The sequence below is a fragment of the Spermophilus citellus genome (genome assembly GCF_964194105.1).
Source record: "Spermophilus citellus genome assembly, chromosome: 18".
NCBI classification, from domain to species: Eukaryota; Metazoa; Chordata; class Mammalia; order Rodentia; family Sciuridae; genus Spermophilus; species Spermophilus citellus.
In genome coordinates, this window is record NC_138200.1 from 54,172,408 (window position 1) to 54,192,776 (window position 20,369).

General features: G+C 42.9%; 1 protein-coding gene across 2 annotated transcripts in view; it reads left to right on the forward strand.

The window, feature by feature from the left end:
• WWP2 (WW domain containing E3 ubiquitin protein ligase 2) overlaps nt 1–20,369 on the forward strand; it is a 139,575-nt gene that overhangs the window by 37,593 nt on the left and 81,613 nt on the right. For both annotated transcript variants that reach the window (XM_081275514.1, XM_081275513.1), the window contains 2 exons: nt 16,768–16,905; nt 18,642–18,738. In XM_081275514.1, the coding sequence (XP_081131640.1) occupies nt 16,768–16,905; nt 18,642–18,738 (235 nt within the window). The remainder of the gene's footprint in view (nt 1–16,767; nt 16,906–18,641; nt 18,739–20,369) is intronic.

Sequence of the window (20,369 nt, forward strand, 5' to 3'; positions counted from 1 at the left end):
GAGGCTGTCTTTGAACTCACGATCTTCCTACCTCAGTCTCCCAAGTTGTTGGCATTACAGGTGTGTGCCTCCGTGCCCGGCTTCCATTCCTAGTCTTTTGAGGAACCTCTATAGTGATTTCCATAGTGGTTGTACTAATTTACAGTCCTACTAACAGTGTGAAAGTGTTTATTTTTCCTTGTCAGTATTTATTATTGTCTGTTTTGTTGATGGCTCCAGTTAGGTTTTTGTCATTGGGGCTGTGTTACGATTGCTTGTACTCAGTTCAGTGGTGACCTCCATGTTGCTAAACCCAGTGGTCAATTCTCGTGCTCAACTTACTTGTTTTATAGATAAATACAACTAATTAATTCCTCCTCATTGACATACTTTTTTTTTCTCTTGATTTTCAGGATGCTATACTCTACTGGTTTTCTGTCTGTCTTTCTGGTCAATCTCACTCAGTATCCTTTGCTGAATTTCCTTTTTGCACATCTTGAAACACCACGATGTTCCAAGCTGGCTTAGTTTTCTGTCCCCTTAGCCTACATGCCTCAATTTAAGCCATGGCTTTAAATTCGATATGGGTGCCTCTGATTCTTAGCCTGAGCCTCTCTTCTGGGAGCCCAGGACAGTTTTTATGTTTGATTAGTACCCTGAAATTAACATGTTAAAATCTGGGCCACCCTTTCTATACAGCTTAGGCTAAAATCCTTGGTGTCTTCCTTGATGTCACTTTCTGCTACAAAGGAGCCAATCCTTGAGGATGTATTCTGGGATTGGATCATTTCTCACTCTGACTGCTGTATCGCCCATGTCCAAGACACCATCACCTCTCCTCTGTCACTGCAGAGGTCTTTTGACAGGCCTCCCCATCTCCGCCTTTGTCTCTTGACAGTGTGGTTGTGAAGCCAGCAACCAGAATGATCCGAACCACAATTCAGATGACGTCACTTCTCCAGTACTTCCCTTTCTCACTCTGAGTGACAGTTGCAGTCCTTCCTTCACAGGCTAACAGGCCCTCCCTGATTGTCCTGCTGCCTCCTCTGCCTTCTTCTTGCTGGCCACTGGCCTCTCTTACCTCAGGGCCTTTGACTGGCCTTACCACCTTCCTGAAGCACTTCCCTTGCATCCTTATGGCTTGCTCCCTCACTCTCAGTGATGGTCTACTCACATGACATCTCATCAAGGCCTTCATCACCCTGTTTTTTTTTTCTCTCTTTCTCTCTCTCTCTCTCTCTTTTTTTTTTTTTCCTGCACTGCTAGGCCTTGAAACTGAGGCCTCACATATGCAAACACATGTTCTTCCATTGAGCTGTACCCTCAACCTCAATCACACTGCTTTTTGAAAAAGTATACAACTCAGTGAGTTGTGAAACTAACACCTGTGAACTTTTCTATCTTCAAAAAAGATGCCCTGGGGGCTGGGGATGTGGCTCAAGCGGTAGCGCGCTCGCCTGGCATGCGTGCGGCCCGGGTTCGATCCTCAGCACCACATACCAACAAAGATGTTGTGTCCGCCGAGAACTAAAAAATAAATATTAAAAAGAATTCTCTCTCTCTCTCTCTCCTCTCTCACTCTCTCTTTAAAAAAAAAAAAAAAAAAAAAAAGATGCCCTGTCCCCACTTCTAGCTAATTCTCATTCCCGTTCCCTACTACTCTACAGATCTGCCTTTTCTGGACACTTCCTACAAATGGAATCATGTATATGGTGTGATATATTATGACCTTGACCCCACTCTGTCTTAACCGTGGCTACCCCTCTCCACCATTCCCTTTTTCCTTGTCCTGCTTTATTTTCATTTTAGCAGTTACCTCCATGTAATAAAAATTTGCTCATTTTTTTCATTTATTATATTCTACAATCAGAACATTAGCTCCTTGGATGGGGGGCTTGTATTTTGTGAATTTGTTAATTCTTGTGTGCTACTTCGCTTGGCTTTAGTGCACATGCATGTGCACACGCGCACAGCATGTGTATATCTGAGGCTAGTTGGAAGATGGACTTGCTTCTCTGGCAAGCCAGAATGAATGTCTTTTCTTGTGACTGAGGTCTTTGTGGCCATGTCTAACTCGCCCTGGAAGCAGAGAGTGGGACAGGGGAGTGTTGTGTGCCCACTCTGGGGAGTGTGGGCTAAATCCAGCCCTGGACCCCGAATGTAAGCCTTTGCTTCATTTTGCCCCCATCTGCATGCGTTTATATCAGACTACTGTTCTCTTGACCGGTACCAGATGCCAGGCTCTGGGATTTAAGCTTGTCATTAATGGTCTCTGAAAAGCCCTCTGTGTATTGCTGCCCGTCATCCTGCACCTCAGGCAGATAAGCCCAGGTGGGAACCTCAAAGAGTTCCTGAGGAAGCCAAAAGCAGTCCCCAGCCCTGGCCCTGCACCCCCCCCAACTTCTCAAAGGTACAGACCAGGTCCATTTCTTTCGTGGCTTTGGTGTCAACCTAGAGCTGTTGGAAAGAAAGGTCCTTTTAGCTAGGAGTCTCAAAAAGTAAACACACAGGCCCTGAAACGAATGTTCAAACAAACCCTGCTGAGAGGCTGCTTTGTGAAGCCCCATTTGAGGAAAGAAGAAAAGCTTTCTGTTAGGAATGCCTTCCCCTGGACAGCCAGGCTTGGCTGCCACCTCTAGAGTGTCCTGAGAGGGTGTTGGCGCTGAAGCCTCTGAGAGTCCTGTGAGGGTGTTGGCTCTGAAGTCAGTCAGCCTCAAGGGAACACATATTTGACAAAGGGCAATTTCACCCCCCATAGCGCTGAATGCTGCCTCTTCCTCTTCCTATAGATAACGTTGGGACCTTTTCTATTTTCCCTAGTAGGTGGTCAAGACAACCCCTCCTTTTTTTTCTTCCTTCTTAGACTTAAGAAGTTCTCAGTGTTGGGTCAGGGTGTTGTGTGAGAGGAAATTTCCTTTATCCCTGCAGAACATGTTCTTAGGATTGTGAGTCCTGCCTGGTGAGGGAAGGGCCTGAGGTCTGTCAGCACTCACAGGTAACTCTCCGTGTGCTGAGCCAGGTGCTAGTGTCGAAGCTGTGGACGAAGCAGAGGACACCACTGTCCTCTTGAAATTAAGAGTCCAGAGAGGAAGCAGACTAATAGTGCAGGCAGATCCATCTGGGCAGATGGGGGAGAAAGTACTGGGTCCTCTGGGAACCATCCCAGGGACTTCCCCTAGCCTGGGGGAGGAATGTTGTGCATCATTTCCAGAGGAAGTGACTCCGGACACCAGAAGGGTGAGAAGAAATTGCCCCAGGGAACAAGAGAAAGCCTTCCAGGCTGAAGGACAGGGTGTGGGAAGCTTTGAGGTGGGAATGAGCAGAGAAGGCTGGAGGGCCAGGCAGGGTGAGTGAGAGAGCCTCAAGACAGTGACCAAATATGGCAGGGAATAGGGCAGGCACCAGATCTGGGGAAACTAAATGCAAGCCACATATGTAACTTAAAATTTGCTAGCAGCCACATTAAAAAAAAAGTAAAACAAAAGCACTTGTATGTATATACACACACACACATCATATATTACTAATTTTATTAATATATCTTACTTAGTTCCATATATACAAAATGTTATCCTTTTAACATACCTCAGTGAAAGTTTTAAAATTTTGATTGTATTTTAGTTTTGGGGGAGATATCAGATCTTTGAAATCTGATTTGTTCTTTACACTCACACCACATCTCAATCCAGAGTAGCCGCCTTTCAAATGCTCAGTAGCCTCATGTGGCTGGTAGCCTCCAGGTGGGACAGTGCAGGCCTGGAGGTTAAGTCAACTAAGGAAGACTTGGGAAACTTCTGTGGTGATTGTTGGGATAGGACTGTATTGTTTGTTCAGTCATAGAAATGTTTTCTGTTCCTCTTGGGCCTGCCTCATGGAGGACCAGGCTTTCTCATGAGGCATGTAGCTAGCCTTCAGGTTCTAAACTGACAAATGATACAGGCATGAAAAATGTCCTTGAATTGGTGGTAGGAAAATGAGTCTGTTGCCTGGATATGAGCTGTTTCCTTCCCTTGGACAAAAAAATAACACTGAGATATTTTCTCTGGTTTTTAGGCCTCTGCTCTATGCCCAGAGAGCTGTTCCCTCCAGATTGTCTATTCCAGTCTCCCTAGATTCTCCCCAGGGGTGGTGGGAAGGTAGAAACAGCTGGAATAGTAGTATAAAGATCAAACCTTATTTATCTCCATGAAGTGTTTGAATTTTTTTTATCTTTTTCAATCTAGCAATTGGAATAGTTTTCATAGAATAGGAGAATTACTTTGATAACAGAGGGAAGGGGATCTTGGACCAGAATGAGAGTGCCACAGTTAGGTACTGTAGGGATTTTCACTTCAGTGCCAAGCCTGGCCTGGGAGCTGCTATTCATCAAATACAGGCTGGTAAGGCATAGTTTCTTGGAATGTGATGTGTGTCTTCTTCCCTCCCTCCCCTTCCTTCCTTCTCTCTCTTAATTAATGTTTATTTATGTATGTAAACGCACATTATCATGTATTATATGAATTCATTCTCTTGGAGGAGTGCACACTACAGGAATGGCTAAATGAGTCTTGAACACTCAGTCTTGGTCCCCAAACTCGCCTCAGCCAATAGATTGCATTAACATTTTAGAAGATTCATAGACTACATCAAGTGAAGAATCAGGGGTAGAACATTTTTGTCTTGGATGAGCTCAATTTCACAGATTTTTTTTTTTTTTTTTGGTACTAGGGGATTAAACCCATGGTATTTAACCACTGAGCCATATCCCCAGCCCTTTTTATTATTTTTTAAATTTTATTTTGAGACTGGCTCTTGCTAAGTTGCTGAGACTGGCTTTGAACTTATGATCCTCCTGCCTCAGCCTCCCCTGAAATTTCAGGCTGCTGAAATTTCAGACATGTGCCACTGCACTGGCTCTCGCACCTGCATTTTTTTTCTTTTTATATAGTGTATATTTTATCGCACCTGTAGTATTTTTTTTTAAGAGAGAGAGAATTTTTTAATATTTATTTATTTATTTTAGTTTTCGGCGGACACAACATCTTTGTTGGTATGTGGTGCTGAGGATCGAACCCGGGCTGCACGCATGCCAGGCGAGCGCGCTACCGCTTGAGCCACATCCCCAGCCCCCTGTAGTATTTTTTAATGTGTGCATTTCTGTTAGCATTTGCAGGTACAGTGACTTTATACAAAGTTGTTGAAAAGTGCATGATCCTGTGGGGAAGGGATTTGGAATGTGTGTAATCTTTTACCTTTCTGTATTTTCTGGATTTCTTATTATAGGATATTGTTATTTTTTCAGTTAATTTTATTTATTGTTTAATAATATTGTATAGAATAAATGGGAAATGTTTTTAAAATCTTTAGGAAAATTTCAAACATAAGTTCAAATAGAGATATCTGTGTATTGCACCGATCATCCTGGATCTATTACCCAGCTGTGATGATGATCACCGCATGCTCAGTTGCTTTTCATCTTAGGCCTCACTGTTTTGAGGAGTATTTGAAATAATACCTTAGACATCACTGTCACTTGCTGGCACTTCCATATACATCTCTAACTAAAAAGGAAATTGTAAAAAGAAAAAAACACAAAAAACAAAAACAACAACAACAATGAAAAATTGTATGCACTATGCAATTAATGGGAATTGAAAAAAAAATAAAACCTCTATTCCTTATCTTACTCTTGAAAAAACAACTTTCCTCCTTAGTTCCTTTATTTCTTTGTCCTTGACCTACTTGTTTTTACATGGTTTGAATAACAGGTTCATCCTATAACATCATTTCTTTTAACTTAACATTGTAGTTTGAATAATTTCCCTTGTTATTTGTACTCTTTAAAATCGTTAATTCAAATCTTAATTGGGGCAAAAATATGTCATGCATCTGAAATTTGAATTTCTAAAAAGCTAGTTTTTAAAAAGGGGAATGTTTTAAAAGCAGAATTTTAACCATAAAAGTAATTTTCTAGGAGAGCTTGTACATTTTGCTGTGTAAGAAACTTTTAAAAGGAGGTTTGTTCTTTGTAAGCCTGCCTCTACCGTGTTTATAAACATGGCTTTGATCCTGGGCAACTGGGAGAGGTGGTTGTGGTTGCTGAGGTTCCCTGAGGGCAGAGATGAATGATCTGTGAAAGCTGGCTGGCCTGGGAATGGAGATTAATGGCTTGAGGAGGCCTGTCCTTCCCCTTGGGGCAGAGGGGCGCTAATGAGGAGGAAAGGTAGTTGATGTGAACTCAAGGTTTAGTCTAAAGACTTACCTTTCCAAGATCTGTGTTTATTTCCCATAAATCACTTTTTAGAAATTTAAAATATGCTACAGCTTCACAAACAGGTTTAAGATGAAGCCTTTGATTCTGTCTTTCAGGGATCCTCAGATGGCTCTGGAGACTCTTTGTCTGTTATCTTATTGGATGGATAAAGAGTCATTTCTGAAGTGTGGATGTCTGTGCATTTTTTTTTTTTTTAAGTAAAGGAAAACTTGTATAGCTTTGTGGGCTTTTGCTCTTAACTTTCTGACCTTAAATCAAAAGAAACAAGGATGACCAAGATTGTTGGGCCTGTCTGTACCAAAGTGAGGATGTGGGAGCCTCATCTATGCTCCTTCTGTCTTGCTGGAGGAGGGTATTGTCCATCTTCTTCTTATCAAGGGGCCAGCTCCCCCTCTGTGCTTGGGACTGCCCACCTTGGACTCATTCCTGATTCTCTCCTCCTACTTCTCCAGGTATTCTTCTCTCTGTCCCTTGCAAGGTAATTTGACTGTTAAAAGTGACAGTTTCCTACCATTTTGTCCTCTTCCATGATCTCCCCCTCATCCACTCCTTCTCTCTGTATGACTACCGTGTGCAGATGACCCCAGATTTGATCTCTAACTTTGTCCTCTGTCTGAGCCCTGCTTCCATGTAGCTGATGACTCTCTTGGTATCTCTTTTTGGATATATTAGAAGCATCTCAACGTGTCCAGCCAGTATCCAATTTGAAGTTATCACCTTCTCCTGAGACTTAGTCCTCTTCCAGTATTCGATATTTCAAGGCACAGGCCCTCTATTTGTCCAGAAAGGTCAGTTTCAGAGCCAGGAGTTGTCTTTGAGAACCTCTGCCCCTCTTGCCCAGGCCCCCTTTCTAACTTCATTTCAGATCCTTCATTTCTGATCTTTGCAAACCTGCCTACCTTTCATCTCTCCCTGCATGCTTTCCCTGTCCCTCACGTTTTCATCTGAGGCTTTCTTTCTGCACTGTCTGTTCCCTTCGTTCCCTTCAGCTGTTTTCTACACTGCAGACAGAATGATTTTTGAAAATGTAAAGCAGATCTTATCAGGCCTTGATTAAAAACTCTTTAAGTTCCATAGGTTACTCTGAGGATAGAGAAAAATTCTTTAACATGGCTGTCCCAGGAGGCACTCCAATATCTGACCACCATTTAGCTGTCCTCATTCAGATCACACCCCACCCCAGCCCCACTCTCTTCTATTCAGTTTCCTGAATGCAGTCAGCTTATTGTGCCACAGGGCATTTCCTCTGTCTGGAATGGTCTTTCTGGCTGCCCCACCTGCAACCTGCTAGGTGTCTGCATGAAACTTCAGCTCATAGTGCGTTGTACTTGGGTTCTTGGGGAATGTATCCTGATGGACCAACCAGGCCAAGTGCCCAGCTGCTTGTGGCACCGTATATTCTCTGCTGGAAACCTTTTCTCATAGTTGCAACTATACATATGTGAGATCATGTAGAGTTACTTGTGCTTCTTCTACTGAATCATGAGATTCTAAAAAGCAAGGATCATGTCTCTTTTCTTTTTTGTGTACTGGAAATTTAACCCAGGGGCGTTACCATGTCGGTTTTCTTTCTCCATTATAATCCAGCTTCTAGCTGTGTCTGGTAGATAGTGGGTGCCTGATAAATGTTTCTCAAGTAAATGAACAAGAGAAGTCTAGAAATTGGCTTTGTAAAATGAAGATTATTTTCTCTAGAAGAGTTATTGCAATCCTCAGTAGACCAAAACTGTACATTAGACACGGAAAAAGTATGGACACTCAGTAGGAGCAGAAAGAAGAGGTTTCAAGACCAAGCTACACTCTTCCTTACCTACTCTGTCCTAGGAAGACCCCACCAAGCAAGGCATGAGTGTCAGGGCCGGAGGGGATGTGGGCGAAGCAGAGTGATCCTTGTTACTGCAACAAGAATGCCAGTGTTTACAAGCTGATTGCAGTTTGGTAGGAAAGACTTCACTTGTTAGGCTCTGGCTTTGCTTGGAAGCCAGAGAGACCTCGTAAAGGTAAATCCTGGAAGCCTCGACTTCCTTTACTGCAAGGGGATGTGAAAGAGCAGTCTCTTTCAACCTGGGTAGACTCCAGCCTGTGTGTGTCTGAGTTATGGAGAACCAGGGAGTGGAAAGGAGACCATTTACTCTCTGCCCTTCTGGAATTTCCTCTGGTTCCCTTCCTGTGTGCACCAGTGTTTCTCAGTTATTTGTAGAATGAACACTGAGCTGTTAATGAATGCTCTGCTTATTTTCACTTTCTTTTGGTGGGCCTGTGGGATGAGGGCCGAGGGAAGCAGAAGGGAGGAGGCTGGTTCCACTGAGCAGCTCTATTAAGGCCAAATCAATCCCATCTTCATCAGGCTTCAGAGACTCTTAATCCTCAAATACTTTGTCTCCCCTAAGTGTATCCTACTTTTTTAAAAAAATATTTGTTTTTAGTTGTTGATGGACCTTTATTTATTTATTTGTATGTGGTGCTGAGAATTGAATCAGTGCCTCCCACATGCTAGGCAAGGGCTCTACCACTGAGCCCCAGCCCCAGTTCCCTGAATCCTACTTTTTTTTTTTTTGGTAATGGAAATTGGACCAGGGGTGCTTAAAACCTTAAGGTCTTACTAAGTTCCTGAGGCTGAGTTTGCACTTGTGATCCTACTGCCTCAGTCTCCTGAGTGGCTGGGATTACAGGTGAGTGTCACCACACTCCACCATATCCTATTGTTGTGTCATTTCATTTATCTCAGATTTCCAAGTTAGTCCTTACATTTGCATTCTGAGTTAGTAAAAAAAAGTTTTTTTTCCTTTTTTTTTTTTTTTTTTTGTACCAGGGATTGAAACCAGGGGTACTTAAACACTGTGCCAGATCCCCAGCCCTTTTTGATACTTTATTTAGAGACAAGGTCTTGATAAGTTGCTGAGGCTGACTTTGAACTTGCAATCCTCCTGCCTCAGCCTCCCAAGCCATTGGGATTATAGGTGTGTGCTATTGTGTCCTGCATAGGATCAATATTTCCTTTTAAAAAATAAATAAGTATATTAGGGTGTAGGGGTATAGCTCAGTGGTGGAGCCCTTGCCTACCATGCATGTGGCCCTGGGCTTGATCCCCAGCACTACAAAACAAAAACAAACAATAAAAGCCCTGTGAACACGCACATACATTTTGTTGGCATGAGAGTGGGAGAGACTGTGATAATGATAAAAGCCCCTAAACTGGAAAGTTGTTTTATACACTACTGTGAAACTGGGCTGGGGTTGTGGCCCAGTAGTAGAGTGCTTGCCTAGCATGCACGAGGCACTGGGTTCAATCCTTAGAACCACGTAAATGTGAAATAAAGATATTGTGTCCACCTAAAACTAAAAAATAAATATTAAAAAAAAAAACCAAAAAACGACAAAAACCACTACTGTGAAACTGTCTAGGCAAAAGTTCTGGATTTAATAATGGAATTGAATTATAGTAGCAGGATTTGGCAGTTACAGTTTATGTAGATCTTTTCTTTGTTGGAAGAAGGATGGCAACTTTCATGCCCTATTTATCTATATTTATTAGTACCATATGCAGACAACATGTTAAAAAGTCTAAGTCAAGAAAGGGAAAAAGTAACTTTCAGAAAAATATTACTCATCCTTGTTGCATGTACCAACTCTTTGCAATAGGAAATTATTAACCTGAAGCCACTTGCAAATGTGAGGTTCTGAAGTGAGGGAAAAAAAGAGTAGGAGTAATTTTCCAAATATTTTCTACCTTTTTTGTTTCTTTTCAGGACTGAGAACCAAACTAAGGGCCTTGAGTGTGCTAGGCAGGCACTCGGCTACTAAGCTACATCCCCAACCCTTATTTTCTACCTTTTCTGTATTTTAAGCCACCTATGTACCGTTGGATTCTTGTGAGCTTTCTAGTTAGCCTGACCTTGATGTTGGTGTGTTGGGTGTGTGGGTTGTGGGGAGGGCATTATAAACAGAAAATGTGCAAATAGTCAGCAGAATCTTGTGGCCCTCCCACCCAGCTCAACAGTGGCTCTTGCCCAACTGGGTTAATTTTGTAAATCCCAGATATATTTCATCTAGGAATATTTCAGTATGTATCTCCAAATATAAGGACTCTTAAAAATCATGATCTGGGCTGGGGATGTGGCTCAAGAGGTAGCGCGCTTGCCTGGCATGCGTGCAGCCCGGGTTTGATCCTCAGCACCACATACAAACAAAGATGTTGTGTGCGCCGAAAACTAAATAAATAAATATTTTTTAAAAAATCATGATCTTATGCTGGGATAGAGGGTTTGCCTGGCACTGGGTTTGATCCCTAGCGCTGCAAAAAAATCCTAACCTTAATGCTAGTTTCATATCTTTAAAAAAATGGTAGTTATTTAATCTTGTCAACTATCTAGCCACTTTTTGTGTTTCTCCAATTGTCTTTTGAAAATTTCTTTTCTGTGATTGGTCCAATCTGTAGTCGGGATCTAAACGAGATCACTGTCACTTATGTCTCTTTTACCCAAGTGTCCCCTTCCTCATTTTACCCCTTGTAGTTCATTGTTGAATAAACAGGACAGTTTCCCACACTCTGAGTTTTTGCTGTTTGTGTCCCTGAAGTGTGGTTCAGTGTGCCCCTGGGTGGAGCCTCTGTGCTTCTGTAAACTCATGGTGGATTTAGAGACTTGATCTGTTCTTTGGTCTTCATCTTGGTGTGGTGTGCATTTCTACCAGGAGGCAGCTGGTGTCTGGTTGTTGCTTTTGATGTGCTGGCTAATCCAGGGTTCTCTGACATGGCCCTGAGATTACCCAGATTCTTTCTCCCAGCCTATTGCTGTCTGTCAGCCTCCATGAGGTAGCATCACAAAGTATTGGTAGTTGGTTTGCATTTAGAACAGAAAGGTGCAGTGCTTAACTGAAGAATGTTTGCTGACTACTGAAGTTAGCGTGAGCCCAGGCCTTTGGCTTTCTTGGTGGAACTGCAGTCTCTTGCCAGCGGAATATTTTTATTACATATGTTCCATTTTGCCAAAATCAAATCTGACTTCCTCCAACCATGCTCTCAGTTGGCCCTTTTTTGGAGTCCCTGCCTATAATTTGAAACTTTGATTCCCAGAGACTAGTGGGCTGTTGGACCTGAAGATGTGCTTGGTGGGGAATTGTGGGTCTCTACTAACCTGTGCCAGAGAAGAAGGCAAAGCCAAGTTTTCTTAGACACTGTGTTCCTGGAATACACTGCCATTGCCTCAGTCCAGGCCGCCATTTGCTCTCGCCTTGACTACTGCAGTGCCCTGCTCTTGCCTGCTCCCGCCCTTGTTTCTCCTGCAGCCAGAGTGATTGTGCTTCAGAGGAGTCCTGTCACTTCCTTGCCCAGGCCCTCTTGGGGTGCCCCATTTCATGCACAGCAAACACAAAGGCTCTTATTCATGGGCTCAGTCACCGCTTGCCCTGTTCCTCTTCCCTCACTCTATTCCAGGCACACTGGCCTCCCTGCCGTTTCTCAGACAGGCTAGGTATGCTCTCACATGGGCCTCCAGGTTTGCTTTTCTCTCTGCCTGGGATGTTCTTCCTGTAGATGTCTATATTCCTTCCCATGTCCTGCTTTAAGTCTTAGCTCCTTTGCTACCTTCCTGTGAGACTTTTCCACTTGAAATTGTCTCCCCTAGCACTCTCCATCCCCTTTTCCTGCTTCATTTTTTTTTCCTACTGCACTTGCCATCTTCTGGCAGATTATGGTTCGTTCCCTCCCTCCCTCCCTCCCTCCCTTCCTTTCTTCCTCTCTTCCTCCGCCCCCCTCCTTCCCTTCCTCCCTTCCTTCCCTCTCTGGGGATTGAACCCAGGGCCTCACACATTCTAGGCAAGTGCTCTACCACTGGGCTACATCCTTTTTAGTTTATTTTGAGACAGAGTCTTGCTAAGTTGCACAGGCTGGGCTTGAGCTCATGATTCTTCTGCCTCAGCCTTAGTTGGGATTACGGGTGTGTGCCACCGGTTGCTTTTTTTTTTTTTTTTTTTAATTGCTTATTGTCTGTTTGCTCCCAGTTAGATTATACAGACTCCAGGAACACAAATTTTAGTCTGTCTTGTTCTGTTGAATCACAGTGACTATAGAATAGCAGTACTAATGTGAACTGCTAGAATTCAGATGAAGCAGGACCTGCAAGGTTGAGAGTAGTGGGTGAGCTTTGTGCTAACTCCAAGTCTAGTTGTGGAAATTGCCCCACTCTACCCACTCTTTCATGGATGGATCCTCCTACCCCCACCCCAGTGCTTGGGTGTCCTGGTCTTGTCTGCCCCCACCCTCGCTTCTCCTGCAGCTACAGTGATTGTGCTACAGTAGGATTCATGTCATTCCTGGAGATGGAGCCCAGGGCCTCATGCACGCTGAGCACTCACTCTACCACTGAGAAACACCCCCAGCCCCACCGGTTTCTTGATTCTTGAGTAATACCCTCTAAAGGTAATAGAAACAAGTACTGGAAGTAAAAGGGCCTTTGTAGAGTTGTCAGCGTGGCTGAAGTGAAACCAAAGGGCCCAGAGGTGAGGTGGTGGAGACGGCTATTTATAACTAAGATTCCAGGATATGTTTTCCAGTCACACTTAGCCTTTCAGCCTGCTTGTATGCTCCAGTCTGTCACTCAATTAGCTAATGGTTTCTTTAGTCCCATTATGCATTGTAGGGCTCCCCTGGCTCCGGCTTTTTTTTTTTTTTTAATTATTTTAATTTTTAAAAAAATAATAGGGTGTTCTGTTCTTAGTCGTTTAATTTTTTAAATATTCTTGCCAATTTAAAAAAAAGTTCTTCTTTCCAACCCTTTATTATAAAATTTGCAACCATTTATTATAAAATTTGCAAACATACAGAGATTTCAAAGAGTGATACAACGACCATCCAAATGCCCTCCACCTAGATCCCACAGTTGACGTTTTACCACATCTGGTATTGGTATGTGTGAGTGTGGGGCTGTGTGCATTTTCCCCTGTGAACCATTTGAAGATAAATTGAAAATTCCATGACACTTCACTTCTAATATCTTCAGCCTATTCTCTTGGAGAATAAGTGTGGGTATCCTCATAATCCACTTGGCATCTCCCAAGAATAAGGATGTTCTTATTTAAAATCATAGAGCTACTGTCAAACCTAAGAAAAGTAATAGTAACTTCAGGAACCATCTAATAATATCTAGTCTGTTTGAAAATTTATTTAATTATCCGAAGAATTTTTTTTAAACTAAGGTTTAATACAAATTCATAAATAGTATTTGTTTTCTTTCTTTCTTTTTGTTATAAGTTTTTTTAGTTGTTGGTGGATCTTTATTTTGTTCATTTAAAGAGTCCAGGAGAGTTATCTGACAGATGTCCCATATTCTGGATTTGTCTGGTTGTCTTGTGGTATCATTCAAACTGTTTCTCTAACCTTTAGTTCATGTGAACTGGAAAGTAGGTTTAGAGGCTTGATTAGATTCAGGTTAAATGCTTTTAGTAAGAGAACTTTAAAAGTGACCTTGTGTGTGAAATATGGTATATTAAGAACTATGTAATGTTTTGAACAACCAACAATAAAATAATTAAAAAAAAAAAAAAGTGACCTTGTGTACTTCATACTGAATCCCCTCAGGAAACCTGTGGCATCAGGGTTTTTTGGTGACACTAAACTTGATCACCTGCTTATGTTATGATATGACCAGAGGGCTCTCTTTGTAGTATAATAGTGGAGGATTATGTTCTCAAAAACTTAATTTAAAGGAAAACACACGTGCTTGTGCACGCATGTGCACACACACACACACATACACACACACACACAGAGAAACAAAAAACAAACCCCACTTCTCTCACCAGCTGATTTGGAAGGTAAAATGTGACTAAAAGTGCTATAAGGTAACTTTTGAGCCTGTAAGAATATGACTCTGCTGAAGACATTAGTGGATAAACTTGACAGAAGAGCTGGATTAGAACTTTAAGATGAGACCACGGAGAGAAAAATTCAAGTTACATCTGTGATTTTAGAGAACCATGGCAGTGTGATCATTATGGAGGGCAGAATTAGTAGCTTGGGCCTTTTGTTCCTCTACCTTTCCATTAAACATTATCATCCCTCCAGGAAGGAGGATAACATGCTCATATTCCATTTACAAATTGATGGGCTTTGGGATGTCAGGGGGAGAATCCAGGGAGCCTTTCTAGAATGTTTATATCAACACAGTTCCAACAGTGGTACTGTTGAATCCAAAAGGCTGGGTGTCTTTGGGAGGTGTTCTAGGAATAAGACAAGACAGTTTGTCCTTTGGTAGTTATGTGGCTTACCTTGGAAGATTTTGTGGAGTTTGTTGTTATAACTTAAAAAAGTCTGAGAAAGGGCTAGAGTGACCATGCAAGGAATGCTAAGTTAGACCAAGGGAAATCAAATGATGAGGATGGCAGCATATTAGCAGATTACCAGGTGCTGCTAAGTTCTCGACCTGTGTCTTCTGCAGAAGGTGCAGGCAGGGAAATCAATGCTCAAGTTGAGTACTTTGCTAATTGCTACTGAGTTCTTTAGTGGTAGGTAGCACTGAGACTGGAACCATGGGGCCTGACTGTGCCTGCCCACTCTGCGCTCCTGCTGAGTTGCTAGAGACTTAGGTGCTGGATTGTGCCTGGGGATAGGAGTGGGGAGACACTCCCTGACTTTAATAAATAAATAAACACACACATACTTACCATTGCATAGTTTCAGTGATTCAGGATTTGGCAGCAACTCAGCAGTGTGGCCTGGCCTGGGATCTTGCACACCAAATTGCAGTGACATGTGGACTGAGCTGCAGTCACCCAAGGGCTCGCCTGGGGCCTTAGGCTCCTCTGCCAAGATGGTGCACTCACATTCATGAAGTGGGGCTGGTGGTGAAAGCCTCTTTTTGACTCTAGAAAGAACTGGTTTCTAAGGTACAAGTGTTATTTCATAGAAACATTTAGAACTTACCAGGCCCTTGGCCCCAACTGTCTGAAAATAGCACATGCAAAGAAGAATTGGAGAGATCAATAGAGGAAAGAGAGATGAAGGGATGGTAGGAAATATTAGGAAAGCCCAGAGCCTGCAAGGTAACTGATTCCTATATTCTGTAAGAGATCCTTAAATTGATTCAGACTTTTTTGCTAAGTTCTTAAGGTAATATCTGCTTTTTAGAATTGAAACTGACTTTTTGTTCTATTATTTCTTGGTGGGGGGTGTTTATCCTTGGAAAGTGCTCAAATTCACCTTTATGTTTGTAGAAACACTTACGTAGACAAACTGAGCCTTGTTCTGGAAAACAGTAAGTTAGATTGTAATAGTACAGTATCAACTAGGAAATGAAAGGAAGTGGTGGATTGGGTGCAGGGTGGGCAAGGAGGAAGGTTCCAGGGTGTGGCACTTTCTTCCATCGGTTTAGTAAAGCGTGGGCAGGAGTGGTGGGGCTGTAGGCCCATGGAGAGCTGAAGCTGCTGCTTTTGGAGGTTACAGCTCCTGACCGGATTCCACTGAACAGAACTGAAGTGTTCAGTGTGGACAGAATATTTATCTGGATGGAAGCTTTTCAGTGTGCCAGGCCTGGTGGTGTGGCTTTAGGGGTGTGTGCAGCAATTTCTAGTCCGCCTAGGGTTAGTGCTTCTGCTGCTTCTTTTTGTTCCATTTTTCTGCCATGATTACCCATCTTTTTTTTTTATTTGCCCCCAGGGCTGATTCTGCCTAGTAGCCTAGGGGCTGGGTGACCAAACTGCTTCTTACCTGGTCTCATAGTTGGCTGGTCTCGCTCTCCTCATAGGATTGATGACACTGACTTGTTTGTATTGAGCTTTTATTGTTTTAAAAATGTCCTCTATATTCCAAATGTTATTTTGTTTGTTTGGATTTTGAAAAAGGGTTTTACTGTGATGCTGAGGCTGGCCTTGAATTTGCAATCCTCCTTTATCAGCCTCCTGATTAGCTGGGATTACAGGCATGCATCATCATGCCCAGCAGGATTAAAAATTTTAGAAACATTTGGGGCTGGGGGTGTAGCCTAGTGATTGAGCATGTGCTTAGCATGCATGAGGCCTAGGATTGCTCCCCATCACCAATAAAACGGAACAAAACAAGACCAAAAACCCCCATCTTTTATCACAAAAGAGAAAAGAGTAAGCCTCTAAAGACGTCTCTTGCTGAAGTTTCCTTAGGGTCTGGCCTGTTTCTCTTCCCTTCGTTCTTCTATGGGTAGTGGGATGCTCCTTGCAATCAGTTTCCTCCTCAGCAGACCATCAATATCCCTGTTCTCCCCTCACAGTCCTGCAACTATATGCAAACAAATCAGTCATGTAGAAATTGTGTAGTTAACCTAGTGATAGAAAATGTTTAGGAAAAAAAAAAGAAAACTGTTTCCCCACCAGCTTAATGGAACCACGATTACCATAGGCAGGTTCCTTCTCGCTCTTTATTTTTCCTTCCACGAGACAGATTTGAAGACGAGGGAAAACGTTGCTAGGGAAGCCAGAGTAGGCCAAGTGGAAGGTTCTGATACACAGAATCATAATTCAAGGTGCACTTGATTTAGTCCATCCATGTTGCATTTTGTACCCAACAGTGGAGAACACGCAGCTGACTCTGAACCTGCAGACGGAGAACAAAGGCAGTGTTGTCTCAGGCGGAGAGCTGACAATTTTCCTGGACGGGCCGACTGTTGATTTGGGAAATGTGCCTAATGGCAGTGCCGTGACAGACGGTGAGTGCCGCCCTGCTCCCCAGGGCTGTGCCGGGACAGGGCGGGCCGGGCAGGGGGCAGGAGATGCTGAGAGCTGGGTTCACCACCAGACGTCTTGGTTTGGGAACTGCTTAACCAGTCCTGGCTCACAGCTGGCCCAGACTCTTCATAGCCTCCCAGTTCAAAATCACGACATGATTTTTCAAGGACTGCTTTCTGATCAAGGACCAAAATAAATGTCACATCTTTGTGTTATTGTTTGGATTGAGAGCAGAGAAAAACATCTTTTAATTCCACATGGACTTTGGAAAATAAAACATCTTTAGTGAAAGTGAGTTTGGTCCATTTTTCTTCTCCCAAATACTGTTAAATCCCTGGAGACGTTAAGGGTGTTTTTATGAGATGGTGTTAGCTGGGGAGGGGACTGTGTGCCCTGTAGAGATGCACACTAGCAAAAGACAGGCCAGCATAGGAAAACCGAAGAGCGTTCCCCGCCACCTGTCCTAAATGTTGGTAGTTTATTTCTTTTTCTCTAATCTGAAATTGGTCACCTTTGGATCTAGCAGGAAATTATTTAATGAAGTCTGAGGTCTGATATGGGTTGAATTTCTCCATAATTTTTCTCAATAAATCTTTTGTTAAATGTGACGTAACTGTGGTACTTTTAAGGGCCCCAGAGAGGTGTTCTGTACCTTTAAAGGGGTGAAATTTGAATTCTAATTCAAGGGCCATTAGACGAATCTCAGTGGTTGGCTGGACCTTGGCTGCTGGCAAGAATTCTTCCACTGGGCTGAGCAGTACTTTGGGCACTTTTGGTGCATGGAGAAAAAACCATGTATCAGTCACTTCTTTAACACAGAAATACATAATTGAGCACAGATGTATACTACGTCTTAGTCCAGGTGCTAGCCAGATGATAATGGGCAAAATTCATATTTTTTCCACTCTTTTGAAGTTTATAGTCTACTTGTTTGGGAAGTTAGATGTAAAATGAATAAATATGTAAATAATTACCTGTCAGAAGCTGTGGACGAGAAGGCACAGAATAGTATGAGATTCCTCTGCTCTGGGGGATCTCATCTAAGCTGGGGGATCAGGGAAGTTTCCTTGAGGAAGTTGAAATCCAGAAGATGAGAAGCTTAGACAGACCAAGCTGGGGGCGTGGGGAAGGGGCATGGGGAAAATGCATGGCTGAACCTGTGATGGGAACAGAGGTGCCAGGGTGACTGGACCTGAGAAGCACGGACGGTGGTGGAGGTGAGGCTGGAGAGGCAGGTCCACTCAGGTCATGCAGCCTAGAGCCCATGGTAGGGGTGTTGAACCCCCTTCCGAGAGGCAGAAAGCTCCTGAAGGGCTTTCAGTAGAAGAGTGTCATGGTCTGATTCAGCTTTAAAAACTCTCTGGTTGCACTCTGGAGAAACGCCCCCATTGTTTGCCCCCACTTTGCATGCTTACCATCTGTTCTCTGTCAGCTTGTGAGGTTGAAGTTCACTTAATTTAGAAGGCATCTGCCTGTTATTAGCTTGGGTATTCTTGAATGTTTTGGAGAAGAAAAGGTGTTCCTGTTCCATGTCTCAGATAAGATCTCACATAATTGTCCCTATTATTTCTTGTGCCAGTGGCTACAACAGGCACCATGTCCATGTTCCATCATGTGGGTGACTAATACAGGGGAGTTCTGTGCCTGGTAGCCAACTTTCAAACGGGTTGAGCTTCTCAATGTTGCCATCTTTTTCTTTGATTGATCCCCTTTCTAGGATCACAGCCACCTTCAAGAGAATCCAGTGGGACAACTGTAGCTTCAGAGAACCGGCACCAACCCCCCAGCACAAACTGCTTTGGAGGGAGATCCCGGTAAGACCCCCCTTGTTGATGAGAAGGGAGTTGGACAGATACCTGAAGCTATTGAAGAAACACTGGGAAGTTGCAAAAAACAATTTATGTTAGAAACTACTGGAAATTTTCAGATATCTTATACCTGATTTGCTATGATAAAGAGTTCCAGAGGGGAGTAGGGACCTCAGGATTCTTTGAAGGTTCATTGGTTCCTTGGCAAAGATTGGGTTTAACTAAATTGGTTGTTGGGATGAAAGAACTTTTTTTTTTTTTTTTGTGGTCCTGGGTGGTGCTCTACCACTGAGCTATATCCCCAGTCCTTTTTATTTTTCACTTTGAGATAGGGTTTGTTAAATTGTGATCCTTCTTCCTCAGCCTCCCAGGTCGCTGGGGTTATAGGTGTGTGCCATTGTGCCAGGCTGAAAGAACCTGTTGAACAGAGAACTTGATTGTTTTTTTATACATCAGGGGCCATGGTGAACCTAGTTGTCCTTCTGGCATTCGTATAAAAGTACTTGGAACATGGTCTTTGGCTGTGAAATTTTCTGATCAAGTGTTTCTCTTTTTGGGGGGTGGCCAGTGGATTTTTGTTTGGGGGGAGATAGCGGGGACTGAACCAAGGGGCACATGACCACTGAGCTGCATGCCTAGCCCTTTTTAGAGACAGGATCTTGCTGAGTTGCTTAGTGCCTCACGTGAGTTCTTGATCCTCCTGTCTTAACCTCCTGGGCTGCTGGGATTGTAGGAGTGTGCCACTGTGCCTGGCCAGTGGACCCTTTTGAGTGTTGGTTAAAACCTTGTGTACTTAAGAGTCTGTGTTATATAATAATTGCTATGCATATCACAAATTATGTAATTTCTTTGAATGGAATTCCCACCTTTACTTGAATTAATGGTGCAAAACTCATTTCCATGGCAACCTAATTTTTAGGTAGGAGAATAGCTTTAAGTGTACTAGAGAGCCGCAGAAGCGGATTGGGCCCTGTGCTTGTTTGTTTATAACAATGCACAAAATCCCCAGACATTCAAGGGAAGTTTAAAGAAAAGAATAATCATATGAATATAGTTTGTAAATTTTATTATCTACTAAGAGTGGGTGAATAACTGATAAATTTTTTTTCCAAATACATCCCAGAAAATGGGAATAATGATTTGAAAAATGGAGTTTAATTTCAGCCAACACCAATGGCATCTTTTTTAAAAAAAATATATATTTTTAGTTGTAGATGGACACAATACCTTTATTTTAATTAGTTAATTAATTAATTAATTTTTATGTGATGCTGAGGATTGAACCCAGTGCCTCACACATGTGAGGCAAGTGCTGTACCACTGAGCTACAGCCCTAGCCCCTACCAATGGTATCTTGACATATTCCTCCGAGGACAGCAATGAACTTCTCCAGAGTGGTGGTTTTGTGGGTTTATGAAGGTGTGGTAACTGGAAAGTGTCTGGGTGGGATGGGCAGGAGAGGATCTTTTGTCTGTAACATCATTGGAAGCTGAAGGGCCATTCCCTGTTGTCATTTCTCCAAGTCTCTGCAAAGGTGTTACATAACACTCTGAAGACCATTCTCACTTTCCATGACTTGCTCGATGGCTTACAAGGTGGAAAAAGTAGTCAGGTCTTACAGGGTTAGGATTGGCAAT